General features: G+C 48.1%; 3 protein-coding genes across 5 annotated transcripts in view; 2 read left to right on the top strand and 1 right to left on the bottom strand.

Annotated features, from left to right (window-relative positions):
* LOC116838202 (interferon-inducible GTPase 5-like) overlaps positions 1 to 15,430 on the top strand; it is a 190,562-nt gene that overhangs the window by 54,624 nt on the left and 120,508 nt on the right. The gene's annotated exons all lie outside the window — the stretch shown is intronic.
* Positions 1 to 15,430, top strand: part of LOC116838201 (uncharacterized) — a 49,249-nt gene that overhangs the window by 3,075 nt on the left and 30,744 nt on the right. The window lies entirely within an intron of this gene.
* Positions 2,124 to 13,310, bottom strand: LOC142047545 (interferon-inducible GTPase 5-like). Of its 2 annotated transcripts, none has more exons than XM_075071193.1 (2): positions 13,223 to 13,310; positions 2,124 to 4,306 (listed from the first exon to the last, which is right to left on the bottom strand). In XM_075071193.1, the coding sequence occupies exons 1-2, from the start codon at positions 13,227 to 13,229 to the stop codon at positions 3,042 to 3,044; spliced, it is 1,272 nt and encodes a 423-aa protein (XP_074927294.1). In that variant the 5' UTR covers positions 13,230 to 13,310; the 3' UTR covers positions 2,124 to 3,041. The 2 variants fall into 2 exon arrangements, with proteins under 2 accessions (XP_074927294.1, XP_074927295.1); XM_075071194.1 differs by lacking the exon at positions 13,223 to 13,310 and adding an exon at positions 6,666 to 7,431.

The following is a 15,430-nucleotide window of genomic DNA, read 5'->3' on the forward strand; positions in this document are numbered from 1 at the left end:
AATTCCTGGTTGGTGGCAGCGCTACAGGTTCTAAGCTGGTGATTAAGCTTAGAGGAATTCATGCTGGTACCCCATCTCTTGGACGCTAAGGTTCAGAGTGGGGATTGTTCCGTGACAGGCCCCCTCAGGGAGTCCCCTCGCTCTGGACCACCTGGGCCTCCTCACCCCCAAAGGGGTTGATGCAACCCTGCTCTCTAGCCCGGAGCAACTCTCAGCCAGCATAAAACAGGAGGTTTATTGAGAGTTGAACCCAGCACAGGAAACTCTCAGGGCCTCAGGCCTGGCCTCCCTCAACCCAGCACATCCCAGTCCCTCTGCATCCCAGTGGGTTCTGCCTGCTCCCCCTCTCCAGCCCCAAGCCCCCCTGCTCCCAGCTGGGCCTCTGATACCCCTGGCCCCAAGACCCCTCTGTCCATTGTCTTCTCTCCAGGGAAACAGGGTCGTAAACAGAGGCCTGGGTCTCCTCTCCTCTCAGCCCCCCTCTGGCCCCTCTGTCTGGAGCGGCTGGTCAGGTCACTGGGGTCCTCTCCCCGCAGCCCATTGTCCTCCCACTGGCCAGAACCAGCTGTGACTCCTGAGCTGGGTCTCCGGGTCATCAGGTCACAAGTCGCTGGGGTCTCCAGCCTCCAGGCCATCAGCCGGGGTCCCAAGTTCCCTCTCCGGTCCTGTGTCCCAAAAACTCCCTCTCCCCTCCCCTTGTTAAACCAGTAACACCCGGGGACACTGAGTCCCACCCCCTGTGCATGCAACCCACTGGAAAACACAGAAAACTCCAAGGAAACCCCCCATTTGGTCACACCCTCACACCCCCTCGCCTCCAGCCTCCTGCCCCAGCCCAGTGAGTGTGAATGGGGGTGCAGGAGAGAGAGACACCAAGGGACGTGGGGGATGGGGCCTCAGGGGAATGGACCGGGCAGGGGACGGGGCCTCAGGGACTAGAGTGTTTGGTTTTGTGAGATTAGAAAGTTGGCAACGCTCTCTCTCTCACACACACACACACAGAGCAGTGTCTGTCCCTTCCAGCAGGGGGCAGTAGGGACAGACACACACACACACACACACACAGCAGTGTCTGTCCCTTCCAGCAGGGGGCAGTAGGGACAGACACACACACACACACACACACACACACACAGCAGTGTCTGTCCCTTCCAGCAGGGGGCAGTAGGGACACAGACACACACACACACACACACACACACACACAGCAGTGTCTGTCCCTTCCAGCAGGGGGCAGTAGGGACAAGGACACACACACACACACACACACACAGAGCAGGACTCAGCCCCTCCAGCAGGGGGCCGGAGGGACAGAGAGAGACACACACCACACACAGAGCTGGGCTCATCCCACACAGCAGGGACACACACACTTTAGGGCTCTGTCTACACTAGAAGGAAAGGTGTGGTGTTGTTAACGTGTGTGAGCTCACTGGTATTAACATCCTAACGCAGGCCAGGCCAGTTGTAGCTCTGACACGCTCAGCTGGCTGAGATCCCCCGTGAGATCCCCCGTTTAAAGCAAGGCAGCCCCTTTCCCCAAGCCCAGACAAAGTTTTGGCTTCTTTGGAAGTCACGAGGCTGCTCTCGCCTTCCATTTCCTCATTGATCTGAAAGCTCCTCACAGGATGCACCCCCTGTGTGACTGTCTGCACCCTTCTTTGGAGCCCTGGTTCAGCAAAGCATTTAAAGACCTGCAGAACTTTAAGCCCATGAGCAGCAAAGTCACTGAAGTCTTTTGCTTAAAGTGATGCTTAAGCGTTTTGTTATGGTACTGGGGAGTAGCAGCGTTAACCCACGGTACTCTCTGCCACTGGGAATTAGTGAACTTAGCCAGCGGGACTCCCTGCCACTGGGAATTAGCAGTGTTAACCAGTGGGACTCCCTACCACTGGGAATCAGCAGGGTTAACCCACAGGGCTCCCTGCCACTTGATTTTTCTCTCTTACCATTGTCATCATGCTCTACATTATGCATCTGACGAAGTGGGTATTCACCCATGAAAGCTCACGCTCCAAAACGTCTGTTAGTCTATAAGGTGCCACAAGACTCTTTGTTGCTTTTACAGATCCAGACTAACATGGCTACCCCTCTGATACATGCTCTACATAGAGCCTTAATTCAAGTTGTAGGTGAATTTATTATATGATACGACTATACAGCAAGAGCAGTAATGATAAAGCAATGAGCACACTAATTATTGATATAGTATAAATGAAATTGCACTGGCTATAGATTGTATAGAATTTAGCTTCTATGTCCAACTCGTAGCAATATGATGGATTCTTCAAGAGTCCACATCAGCTGTTGGGATTATGATATGATTCAATTGCTCCTCGGATCACCTGATGCAAAACACAGCATTGCTACAGTTGATATATATGAGTGAGGCCAACTCTTGTGATTCTAGGCTTCCTGGAGTCGTGTGATCATGGGAGAGTCTCAGCTTTCATCAAAAGAAGAAGTTTCCAGCCCTAGTTTTTAGTACCTTTGGAGAACAGCAGAAAAAGGTGACCCAACAAATTCTTAAAACAGAAGGCAAATAAAAAACAACAACATGTTTTAAAATCTCATGATTTTTAGGGGCCTGAATGGCGATTTTTGAATGCTCTTGGTCGACATTACTGGGAGTTGTTTTTTCCAGTGCCCTCGTTCATTTGTAAACCAGCTAGCCATGGTCTGCACTTCTTCTAATCAAAGGCATCGTTTAAAAGGTGCACAAAGTCTGCTGCAGGCATTGGCTGGATGGTCGTGCAGGCAGGGTTCTAACGAGACAGCAGCTGATGGCAAGGTTGGTTGCTACACTGATTTACATCAGTTGAGGATCTTGGTGCATTTTGTTGGTTTTCCTGTATTAGACAAAACATTTTGCCTAAAAAACCTAGAAACTTGACTCACTGCGGAAAATTAAAGAATGAAAATGTCTCTTCTTTTTTGGCTTGATTTTTTTAAAATTTGGGAGGGTCATGTCTTGATCTCCAACTGGGATTGGGTCTCTGATTCGTGAACACGTCTGCTGATCATTTACGCTTTTTTCTGTCTTACTTCAAAGCGGTCTTCCGAACCCTTTGGGCATCTTCAGCCACTTCACTGACAAACTTCAACAGCATGAAGTAGGTGGTTGAAAAGGAGATTCCCGCAGTTAACATGGGACCAGCCACTGGTACAAATGCAGTTAATTTAGGCAAACTCGTCTTTAGCAGCAGTTTGATTACAACATCTCTGTTTATTTCTTTTGCCCCAGGAGATATGATAACGGCCTTCAGCTCTGCTATCGGTTTCCCAGTCTGCCTGGCCAGATTAGCCAAGGAGCCATCATCTAGGCTGAAGTACTTGTAGAAGGCAATCATGGATCCTAGCAAGATGCCAATATCACAAGCAACAGAGAGCAGTGGGATAGGAATGACATTGACCAAAGCCGATGCAAGAGAGATTAGCCATATCAGCTTCTTCAGGGCAGCTTTCTTCTCCTCTATGATTTCTGCAGACAGGTTTGGCAGACTGAGCAGAAAAGCAAGTCTCTGCAGACCTGGGAGATTATCCTGCAAAGCCTTGACCAGGGCAGGAGCATCATACTTGGTGAATTCACAGCTGGAGAGAAGGAAAATCTCTGGGTGGCTCATCCCTGCCTTTTGCAGGTGTTTCCTGCAGTCCATCCTGAGTCGCCGCAGGACGCTTTCCTGACTGAATGTTCCAGGGTAATCTCTTTCTTCATTGCGCAAGTCTTCATCCACCTTGGAGCGCACAAAATAGAACCTCTTCCCCATCTTCTCGATCTCCCGGGCCAGGGTCGCGTGGTTGTCTTTGAAGCGCTCAGAAGCGATGATCACGAAGAAGTCATAGCGTTTGAAGTTCACCTGCTGCAGGTATGTGTTTGGCTGAAAATCCAGGGCACCAATGCCAGGCAGGTCCCACAGCCTCACATTGGGGTGGTTCGGATAGGGATAAACAGTCGGCTCTGTCGTCGTTTCTGTCACCCCAGTTGGGGCAGCCCCGTCATCCTCAGCGGTCAGTTTCCGGAGGGCGTTGATGAAGGATGATTTCCCAGCACCTGTCTCCCCCGTGATGGCGATGTTAAGCATGGTGGATTTGAACGACTCCAGCTCCGCCTGCGCTATAGAAGCCACTTCAGCCTGTTCTTTGTCTTCGAAAAGATCCATGATCTCTTCAAATGCCTCTATGGAGCCATTGAAGAATTCCTTTGGGTCCAACCTTAGATCCAGAGCTTCCATGCGAGCTGAGATTAACTCCATATCCTTCCTGAGCACTGGGGCGGACTCCATATCCTGGCACCTACAAGAGATTCCTTCTTCCCAAAACAAGAAAAGGAAAAGACATGTTTCAGTTAGTGTAAATGCAGCCTTAAAAAAATAAAACTATTCAGGTAGCAACTTACAGACTTGCACCCATGGGGCTGGTTTCATCCCCACTAGCCTGTGTGCTGAAACTTGCATCCCCGTCCCCACTGGGCACAAACCTTAAGCACTGTTAGTACAGGTTAACCTCCCCGGTGCATGGACTATTATTCCTGGGGGAATTCTGTGCTACTGCACATGTGTAATTAACAAGCTGTGCATATTTTTTTATATTTTGGCACCAAATTCTCCCAGGAGTAAACTATGGGGCCATCAGATGCGCTGCTCTGCAGAGCCAGGAGACAAGGATGTCGCCATGAGGGATATCTGGTGATGTCTGGAGTATGTGTTGTGTTTTGGGATGTGTTGGAGATGAGAGTGAAAGCCAAGGCCCACCCAGCACAGGCACAGGGGGAAAGGGAGAGAGGCTCAGACAGCCCCCCGCCAAGAGTAAACCACTCCTAATTCCCAACTCCCATATGGGGGCAGGCTGCCCCTTCTCCCAGATCCTGGCTGACATGAGGGCTAGTCGGGAGAAGGAGTCTGACACTCCCGGATTCTGGTACACACCTGGGAGGAGACTATGTGGGGCTGACACACTCCTTCACCCCTCATCCCTCCCCCTTTCCCTGCCACTCACCTGTGTGTCACCCATCCTAGCATCCCACCCCTCTAATCCCCACCCCTTGCCCCTGAGGTGTGCCCCAACTCCTCCCCATCAACCACCCTATTTATCCCTCTCCCCTCACTGCAGCCCTAAAACACAATAACCAGAATAAAAACCTACTTGGGCAGAGGTCGTCTCGTCCAGTCCCCTGCACTCATGGCAGGACTGACTATTATCTAGACTATCCTGACAGGTGTTTGTCCAACCTGCTCTTAAAAACCTCCAGTGATGGAGATGCCACAACCTCCCTAGGGAATCTATTCCAGTGCCTAACCATCCCAACAGGAACTTGTTTCTAATATCCAACCTAAACTGCTTGTTGTCCTATCCTCAGAGGCCAAGGCACAAAATGAGATCAAACTAGCTAGAGACATAAAGGGTACTAAGAAAACATTCTACAAATACATTAGAAGCAAGAGGAAGCCCAAGGACAGAGTAGGCCCGTTACTCAATGACGGGGGAAAGACAATAACAGAAAATGTGGGAATGGCAGAGGTGCTTAATGACATCTTTGTTTCGCTTTTCACCAAGAAGGTTGGTGGTGATTGGATGTCTAACACAGTGAATGCCAGTGAAAATGAGGTAGGAACAGAGGCTAAAATAGGAAAAGAACAACTTAAAAATGACTTAGACAAGTTAGATATCTTCACATCACCAGGGCCTGATGGAATGTGCCCTAGAATACTCAAGGAGCTGACTGAGGAGAGATCTGAGCCAAAAGTCAAGGAAGAAGAGAGAAATTCCAGATGACTGGTAAATGGCAAATATAGCACCAATCTATAAAAAAGCAAATAAGGACAACTCGGGGAATTACAGGCTAGTCAGCTTAACTTCTGTACCAGGAAAGATAATGGAGCCAATAATTAAGCAATCAGTTTGCAAACATCTAGAAGATAACAAGGTGAAAAGTAACAGTCAGCATGGATTTCTCAAGAACGAATCATGTCAAACCAACGTGATAGCTTTCTTTGACAGGGTAACAAGCCTTGTGGATGGGGGAAGTGGTAGATGTGGTATATCTTGACTTTAGTAAAGCTTTTGATACTGTCTCACATGACCTCATAAACAATCTAGGGAAATGCAACCTAGATGGAGCTTGTGACGGGTTCAGTCATGGAGAACCCCCACCCCCTTGGGACTGTCACCTGATGTGCTGAAGTTACCTCTGAGCCCATCTTCCCTGACAGCTTGGACTCCAGAACTCTGCCTTGTTGAGCCAGACATGCAAGGTTGCTACAACACAGACCCAGGTCTGCTCCATGCCCCGAAAGCTGCAGACTTTAACCAAAAATTGCTCAGCAGGCCACCTATCTGCAGCACCCAGACACTCAGTTCCCAATGGGATCCAAACCCCAAATAAATCAGTTTTACTCTGTATAAAGCTTATACAGGATAAACACATAAATTGTCCGCCCTCTATAACACTGATAGAGAGAGACGCACAGCTGTTTGCTCCCCCAGGTATTAATCACTTACTCTAGGTTTACTAATAAACAAAAGTGATTTTATTGGGTATAAAAATAGGATTTAAGTGGTTTCACGTAATAACAGACGGAACAAAGGAAGTCACCAAGCAATATAATGCCAAAACACGCAAGTCTAAGCCTAACACATTAAGAAACTGATTATAGGTAAAGTCTCACCCTCAGAGATGTTCCAATAAGCTTCTTTCGCAGACTCGACTCCTTCCTAGTCTGCACCCAAATTTTTCCCCTGGTACAGTCCTTGTTAGTTCCAGCAGACATCTTAGGTGGAGAACAGGGGTGTTCTCATGAGTGGCAGCCTCCTTTGTCCTGCTCCACCCCCTTTCATAGCTTTGGCACAAAGTGGGAATCTTTTGTCTCCCTGGGTCCCCACCCGTCCTTCTAAATGGACAAGTACCAGATTTAAGATGGATTCCAGTATCAGGTGACAGGTTCACATGTCCCGTGAGACCCCAGCCTCCCTTCTTCCAGGGCTGGCCTGCATGTACCCAGGAAGGTTTGCAGGTAAACAGAGACATTTACAGGTCATTGATTCTAAAGGACCCTTAGTGGCTTCCACTTGCTATGTTTACATCAGTAACACAAGTTTATATGTTATTCTCCTAACTCTAGACATAGAATTAATACATGCAAACAAAGGGGATAAACATACTCAGTAGATCATAAGCTTTGTAATAATACAAGAGACCTTTTGCATGAAGCATTTTCCAGTTACATTCTATTCACACTCATGAGCATATTTCCATAAAACATTGTGGAGTGCAACGTTACAGAGCTACTATAAGGTGGGTGCATAAGTGGCTGGAAAACCACTCCCAGAGAGTAGTTATCAGTGGTTCAGAGTCATGCTGCAAGAGCATAACGAGTGGGGTCCCGCAGGGATCAGTTCTGGGTTCAGTTCTGTTCAATGTCTTCATCAATGATTTAGATCCTGGCACAGAGAGTACAGGATAAAGTTTGTGGATGATACAACTGGCGAGGGACGCGAGTTTTTGCAGGATAGGATTAAAATTCAAAGTGATCTGGACAAACTGGAGAAATGGTCTGAAGTAAATAGGATGAATTCAATAAGGACAAATGCAAGGGCTCACTTAGGAAGGAAAATCAGTTGCACAGCTTCAAAATGGAAAATGAGTATGGAAGGAAGTCTGCAGAAAGGGATGCTGGGATTAAAGTCTGGAGAAGAAAGCAGACTGAGGGGGGACACTAAATAACAGTTTTCAACCACAATAAGAGAAAGATTTTTCTTCCCTCCTCCTTGTAAACAACACTGTCATGAGTAGCATTAACGCGCCACTTTGAACACCTAGCATTCAAAGTGAGTACCAGTCATGAATTCCTCTAAGGCTCAAATTGCCATACTAAACCGTGTACGGCTGCGTCACCAACGGATTCAGTGGGCCTGGTACATTCTAGTCCCCAAAACTCTGCCGCGGTAGGACCCAAAACGCCCAGATCCTCTGGGATCTATACGCGCAAGGAAAGTAAAACCTTCTCCCCACCGATTCCCACGGCCTCTCCGGCTTCCTCTCCCTGGTCACCTGGAAAGATCACTGTGATTCAAACTCTCTTGAATCACAAACAGAAAGGAAATTCACCTGTTTCTCCTCCCTCTCTGCCTTCGCCAGATTCTCGAGTAGAAGACAGTAAACCTACACAGAGAGAATTAGACATTTCTCTCGCCATCCTAAACTTTTTCCCCTCCTTTCCCCACCAAAGTCCCTGGTGAATACGCAGACGGCCAGTCCCTGGGGTCGTTCTCTACACCAGAGATAAAACAATCAGGTTCTTAAACAAGAAACTTTTAATTAAAGAGAGAAAAACAGTAAAAATTATCTTTGTAAATTTAAAATGGAATAGGTACTGGGTTTTTTAGCTATAGGCACTGGGAATACCCTCCCAGCCTAAGTATTCAAGTACAAATTAAAATCTTTGGGGATTGTCTGCTGCATTCTGGACAGTTTGCCCTAACTGAGTAATCTCATTGTGACTCTCTAGAGCCTGAGTCATAACTGGTGTGTAGAAAGTGCGTAAGGAGGTGTTATTTACCCCTTCACATAATACAAGAACCAGGGGATTAGCCTTTGGTCAATGTTTAATATCCCCACCAACATTTTTGTTATGGCTAATTATGACAACTCTGAGTATTCTTGATATCCAACCAATTATCCAACCCCGTTCCTAAGATATAAATATCCAATCCAAATACACAACCTGCAGGTCTGGAGTCCAAGCACGGATCCAGTTTATGCCCCTTAATCCCTGTTTTCCTAAGAGTAATACAGCTCGGAGGCACAAAGCATCAGATTAAATTCTACAGCAGTTTACTGTTGTACTTCTCCAATGCACTTCTCCAAGTTTTAGAGTGATGATCAAACCACAAGCATCGAGCACATGGAGCAGTGAGATGGTAACCAATGTGCATTCAGGGTATGGAATATAGAGAAAATCAACAGTGACTCCCTGGCACATCGCATCATATGAACCCCAGTCATCATCAGAGCCCAACAACCTGTGATTACAATCCCAGTACCTCAGGTCAGTCTGAGCAGAGTCGGCAGTTCCCAGACACCCAGGCAAATGTAGACTCAGCATTAAACCAATCAATGTGTAAATGCATCAGCAGTAGCTTAGACTGCAGCTCAGGCTACATCCATACATTTTGCACTCAGGACGGCTAGCCCATGACGCTACTGTCCATGTTACCACAGCTACATAGCTATATTTAGTGTGCTAGCTCCATGGGAACGAGTGTGAGGATGTCTCTGCAAGCTGGGCATCGCACCCTAGCTCCACGTGTAGACAGACTCTGACTTCAGCTCAGGGTCCTGCATTAAAGCAGCAAGACCTGACATCTGGGTCACTGAGCAGCAGGCTACAGCTCCCAGGCTCTTATTGTCTAACTGCTCAGAATGTGGATGTGATGGATTGTGTAAGGTCTGACCCAAGTTATGTCAGCCATTTTGTGTGTCTGTATCTGCGATACTTCAGCCATTTAGTATGTCTGTAACAGCTATACATCAGACATTTTGTATGTTTCTGTGAGGTGTACACCATCCATTTTGTTTGCAGGCTTCCATGGTGGATTCTATTCATCATTTTGTGGCCTGCGTTGAAATCCAGTTTAATCCACCCTGTTGTGAGGCAATACTCAGACATCTTCCCTGCTGAGAGAGGAGCTTAATACCCTGTAGAGCACTAGAACAGAGAGACGTCGAGATGATAAGCAGGGTCTACTGACTTTGTAATGACCCTTCATGGCTGCCCCACCCCTATGAAACAATGGGTATATACTGAGCCCTGCATGGCTGGGAGATGGAGTTGTGCAACAGAACAAGTTCTGCAGTGCAGGGCAGGTGGCCTGCAGCGCCCCACCTCCCAAGAAAAGGCTCTAGATAAGGGGTTTGGCCCCAGTAGTGTGCTTTAAGAGCCCCAGAGTTTGAAACAGGTAGACTTGTCACAGATCTGGCACACCCCTGACCAACTTAGCTATGCTGACATAACCCCAGAGCAGGCGTAGCTAGAGTGATGGAAGAATGCTTCTGTTGACATAGCTACCATCACGCGGGGAAGTGGTGTTCCTGCAGCAATGGAAAAACCCTTTCCGTGTGTATGGATGTATCTACTTTTTTATGCCAACCTAGCTACAGCGCTGTAGCTACACTGATATGCAGTCTCCATAGTGCAGACAGACCCAAAGGCCATATCGCCAATCTGGGTGTTCCAGTACTGCAGCTGTAGCGCTTTAGTATAGATGCTTAGTACATCAGCAAAAGGGGTTTTCCATTGATGTCATTAATCTTCTTTTCCGAGAGACAGGAGCTAGGTTGACAGAAGAATTCTTCCATCTTCTAGGCACATCTACCCCAGGACTTAGGTCAACCTAATTACAGTGCTCAGGGTGTGACATTTTTCACAGCCCTATGAAACGTATCTTGGTCAATCTAATTGTTAAGTGTAGGCCAGGCCATAGTGTTGCTGAGAATTCACACCTCTGCCTGGTGTTAATAAAGACACAGGTGAGGAACGTGTGTTTAATATTTCATCAGACAGTGTCCCCTTAAGCTTTTCCTGGAGGGTGATCAAAAGAAATTGCAGATGCTGGGAATTTGACCTCAGTTTTGTCTGGTTCCAGCCTTATTAAAAATAATCTTCATTTAACAGGGAAAAAAAAGTAGCAGTTCTCTCCTATACCCAAATCTTAGTCTTTCTCTCTCTTGTCACCTTACATGTGAGAAGGAAGGAAATGCCACCTGTTCTCTACCCAGATCCAGTCTTCCTTTGCCATGGGATTGGTGTCAATCGTTTTACTCTTCTGTCTGTCACAGGGTGTCTGGCCCTTATAACTGAAGTAGGTCCAATCCCCTCCCTCCCCTGAGCCAGAACAGCAGCTCCCAGCTGGGCCAGTTAAGGGGACAAGGCTGCACCTGCGGCTATCGAGGTCGGAGAGGGAATGTCTACACTGCATTGTAAACCTGGGCCTGTGAGACTTGAGCTTGTGGACTCAGTTTTTCCAAGCCTGCACCTGAGTGTCCACGCTGGGGTGGGTATGTCTACTCAAGCTGAAAATGAAATCTCTGTCCACTCGACTGTAGATTTACACACAGAAAGAGCTGGTAGCGCCACCTAGTTATGGATGCCTAACATTTTACTTTATAAGACCCTGTTTCACTTGCGTATAACTTTGCCAAACTTTAATCATTCAAGCTGAAGTTTCCCAGAACAGGCGTCTGCCTCAGGCTGAAGTTTTTTGGAAAGTTTCAGCTCAGAATGATTCAGGCCATTTCAGAGAGGGAGGCTATGGGAGAAAAAAAAACACATTGTTTTTTCCATATGAAAAATTCTTGCAATGGTTTAACTTAGAAGCTCTAGTGCCACCAAGCTTTGGAACAGGTACCTCAACACCTGAGCTTTGGCAGGTGGACATGCCAGGGAGATGCCCTGGCCACCTCTGTGAAAATCCACCTCAGTCTGGCCAACTTAAAATTCTTCCCAATGCAACCCAGCCTGCCCCACTCGCAAAATAAAATTCCTGATTGCAGCTGTGGAGCCTAAGAATTTGACAACTAAACTCTTGAAGGGTGACTGTATTGAGTATGCTCCAACCCACGGCTGAGCAGGACTTTTCCTGCAATTGCTTCTCACAGCTGGGACTGGGACAGCGAGTAGAGAGACAGGACTGAGTGATGCTGGAGAGGACAAGGGCAGACAGGTCTGTGACTCCTTAACTTCGAATGGGACTTAATGTTCCCATGTCTCAATATTCCTTTGCTGGCAGCAGTATCCATGACGTCCACTGTCAAAGTGCGTCTCTCATGTCCCTCAGCCTCCCTGTGGAGATCCATTATGATGATATAGCCTTCAATTACAAGGCCACTTTTTTCCCCCGCAGAGCCTTAGGATTTCCCTAGCGGTGTACCAAAATACCCAGAAGGAGCCCTGGCAAGTTGCAGGAGCAGAGTCACTGACATGCATGACAGGTGTTGTAAAGCAATATGGATGGTGCTCAGATTCCATGGTCACAGAATGTCACCATGAGCCCCCAGTTAGTCTGATGGAGCAGCAGCAGTGTTAGGTACCTGCAAACCAGGTTACTGCCTGGAGCTCCTTTATATGTGCGAGGTCACTGGTAGGGGCTCTGGAATGGAGCTCGGAAGGGGGCCCATGGACAAACACTACCACAAACTACCTGCAAACGTAACCCATGCCTGCGTGGTGTGGCTTTCTGTCTCCTTCTAGTGGCAGCTAGAGCAGCTAGAGATTGATGCATCTGCTAGCCCTGACTAAGAAAAATGTATTTTTTAGCACCTGCAATGGAGGCTCATGCATTGAGCTCCCGAGGTAACAGGTTTGATCTCGACGACCAGCAAGTTAAAGAAGTATGGGCTGGATGAATGGACTATAAGGTGGCTAGAAAGCTGGCTAGATTGTCAGCCTCAACGAGTTGTGATCAATAGCTGGTTCCATGTCTAGTTGGCAGCCGGTATCAAGCAGAGTGCCCCAAGAGTCAGTTCTGAGGCCGGTTTTGTTCAATATCTTCATTAATGATCTGGAGGATGGTGTGGACTGCACCCTCAGCAAGTTTGCAGATGACACTAAACTGGGAGGAGTGGTAGATACGCTGGAGAGTAGGGNGTAGTTTGATCTTTTTTAGTGCCTTGGATTTTCGAATTTTTTCCCTACAGACGTGTGTTAGTTGTTTATATTCATCCTTTGTCATTTGACAGAGTTTCCACTTTTTGTAGGACTCTTTTTTGAGTTTTAGATCATTGAAGATCCCTTGGTTAAGCCAGGCTGGTCTCTTGACATACTTCCTGTCTTTCCTACACAGTGGGATCATTTGCTCTTGTGCCCTTAATAATGTCTCTTTGAAAAACTGCCAGCTGTCTTCAGTTGTCTTTCTCCTTAGACTTACTTCCCATGGAATCTGACTTACCAGCTCCCTGAGTTTGCTACAGTCTGCCTCTTTGAAATCCATTGTCTTTATTTTGCTGTTCTCCCTCATACCATTTCTTAGAATCATGAACTCCACCATTGCATGATCACTTTCACCCAAGTTGTCTTCAACTTTCAAATTCTCAACCAGTTCCTCCCTCTTTGTCAAAATCAAATCTAGAACAGCCTGCCCCCAAGTAGCTTTCTCCACCTTCTGAAATAAAAAATTGTCTCTGGGTCTAGAGGTTAGGGCACCAACAGACCAGAGGGGTATCACTTACCAAACATTCAGAGCAAAGTTTGCCCAGGGTGAAGTCAGTGGCTAATTCTGCAAAGCAGAGAAGATGTACCAGTCTCTTGCTGTTTCCTGTTTCCTGTCTCTGTTTCTTTCTCTCCTTTTATAGAAGGGCTCAGGTGTAATATAGAAACTTAAATAAATTTTCATGCCTTGCCTGGTAGAGTCTGTAAGTTTCCATTCCCCTTGCTGGCCCTGCCTACTCTTTAGACATCTGTGCACACTGACAAATCCTCCTCCTTCCTGCCAGGAAATTGAATTAGAGAAATGAGGGAAACCAGCTCTCCTTGAAAGGGCTGGGGTGACAATGTGAGGTAGCGGGTCACACCAGGAATGGGGTGACCAATCTCCTGGGTCCTATTCCCGGTTTACTGGGCCCATGTAGATTAAGGGCAGGACTCTCCTGTCCTTGGAAGAAGCGGGGTCCATGGGAGATCTCAGCTCCCATGAAGACACCGATACACTGGGAGATTTTCGAGCTAGCCTAGCACCCTGCTCCCTGATAGGACAACACATCAGCTGTGACTGGGCAGAGCAGTGCTCAGACTGAGCCCTCTCTCCTCATGTCCTCTAGGCCGGGGGAGCCAGGAGGAGCCCTGCAGCTGCCCCAAAGGCCTGGCAGGAAGACGGAGAGCCCACAGCTTTCTCTGACCCATCCTGGCTCCATGTGTAATCCACACACCTCCTGGCTGTGGTGTTGTGTCCCATCTAGTGGCACTGAGAGACAGAGAGTCTGCATGGGCTGTCGGTGTTACATGCACATAGGACCAGAGGACACCGGAATCAGAGCCCAGCAGCAGACTTCTAAGTGGGCATGGGAGAATTCAGGGGAGAAGGGAAATCCTGGCCAGGAGGAATCTCTTACCTTCTCCCAGGCTGTGCTGCGCTCAGGGGGGCTGATGGTCTGCGGGAAGGGGCAGCAAGCTGTGGGCACACGCAGATCCCCCGTCTCTCGCCCTGTGTCTCAGCTGCTGTCTCACCTTCTGTGGGCTCCTAGCTCCCCCTCTTCCTGCCAGCCCCCCTCTTTGTGCGCCTCTTTCTTCCCTTCCCTTCCCTCTGCTCTGCGGCTGGCTCAATACAACTCCCCTCAGGTCCCGCCCTGCAGTCCGGCCCTTCCCCTTCTCTGGAACAGCGCATGGGGAAAGTGAAGCCAGGCAGGACCTCACCTCTTGGGCCCAGCTGTGGTGGGTAACAGGGGAGGGACAGAGCAGGGCCTAGGTACAGCCCCATCCCCCCAGCGCATTTCCTGGGGGACACAGCTTTAAATGTTGCCATGCACTCAGGCGGGACAGTGTGTAGTTATAACATACATACACACGCTCATCCCACACAGCAGGGACACAAACACTTTAGGGCTCTGTCTCACTAGAAGGAAAGGTGTGGTGTTGTTAACGTGTGTGAGCTCACCGGTGTTAACATCCTAACACAGGCCAGGCCAGTTGTAGCTCTGATATGGCTCAGATGGCTTAGATCACCCATGAGATCCCCTGTTTAAAGCAAGGCAGCCTCTTTCCCTAGTCCAGACAAAGCTTTGGCTCATTTCGAACTCGCGAGGCTGCTCTCGCCTTCCATTTCCTCACTGATCTGAAAGCTCATCACAGGAGGCACCCCCTGTGTGACTGTCTGCCCCCTTCTTTGGATCTCTGGTTCAGCAAAGCATTTAAAGGCCTGCAGAAATGTAAACGCCTGAGCAGCAAAGTCACTGAAGTCTTGTGTTTAAAGTGATGCTTAAGCATTTAGTTACAGTACTGGGGAGTAGCAGTGTTAACCCATGGCACTCCCTGTTACAGGGAATTAGCGGGGTTAACCCATGGGACTCCCTACCACTGGCTTTTCTCTCTGACCATTGTCACCATGATCAACATAGAGGCTTATATCAGGTTATAAGTGAATTTATTACAGGATACGACTATATCTGCATGAGCAGTAATCATAAAGAAACAAGCACACTAATTATTGATACAGCATTAATGCAGTTGAACTGGTGATAGATTGTATAAAACAGTGGTTTTCAAACCGTGGGTTGTGACCCAGTACTGGGTCGTGGAATGTAAGGCACTGGGTCACGATGGTTCTGGTCAGTGCAGTCGACTGGCCCTCTAAAAGTCCCATCAGTGGTTAAAAAAGTCTCGTCGCCGGCCCCACCTGACAGCCTGCACCCCCAGCCCAGAGCACTGACCCCCTCCCACACCCC

The sequence above is a fragment of the Chelonoidis abingdonii genome, chromosome 11 (assembly GCF_003597395.2).
Source record: "Chelonoidis abingdonii isolate Lonesome George chromosome 11, CheloAbing_2.0, whole genome shotgun sequence".
Taxonomy (NCBI): domain Eukaryota; kingdom Metazoa; phylum Chordata; order Testudines; family Testudinidae; genus Chelonoidis; species Chelonoidis abingdonii.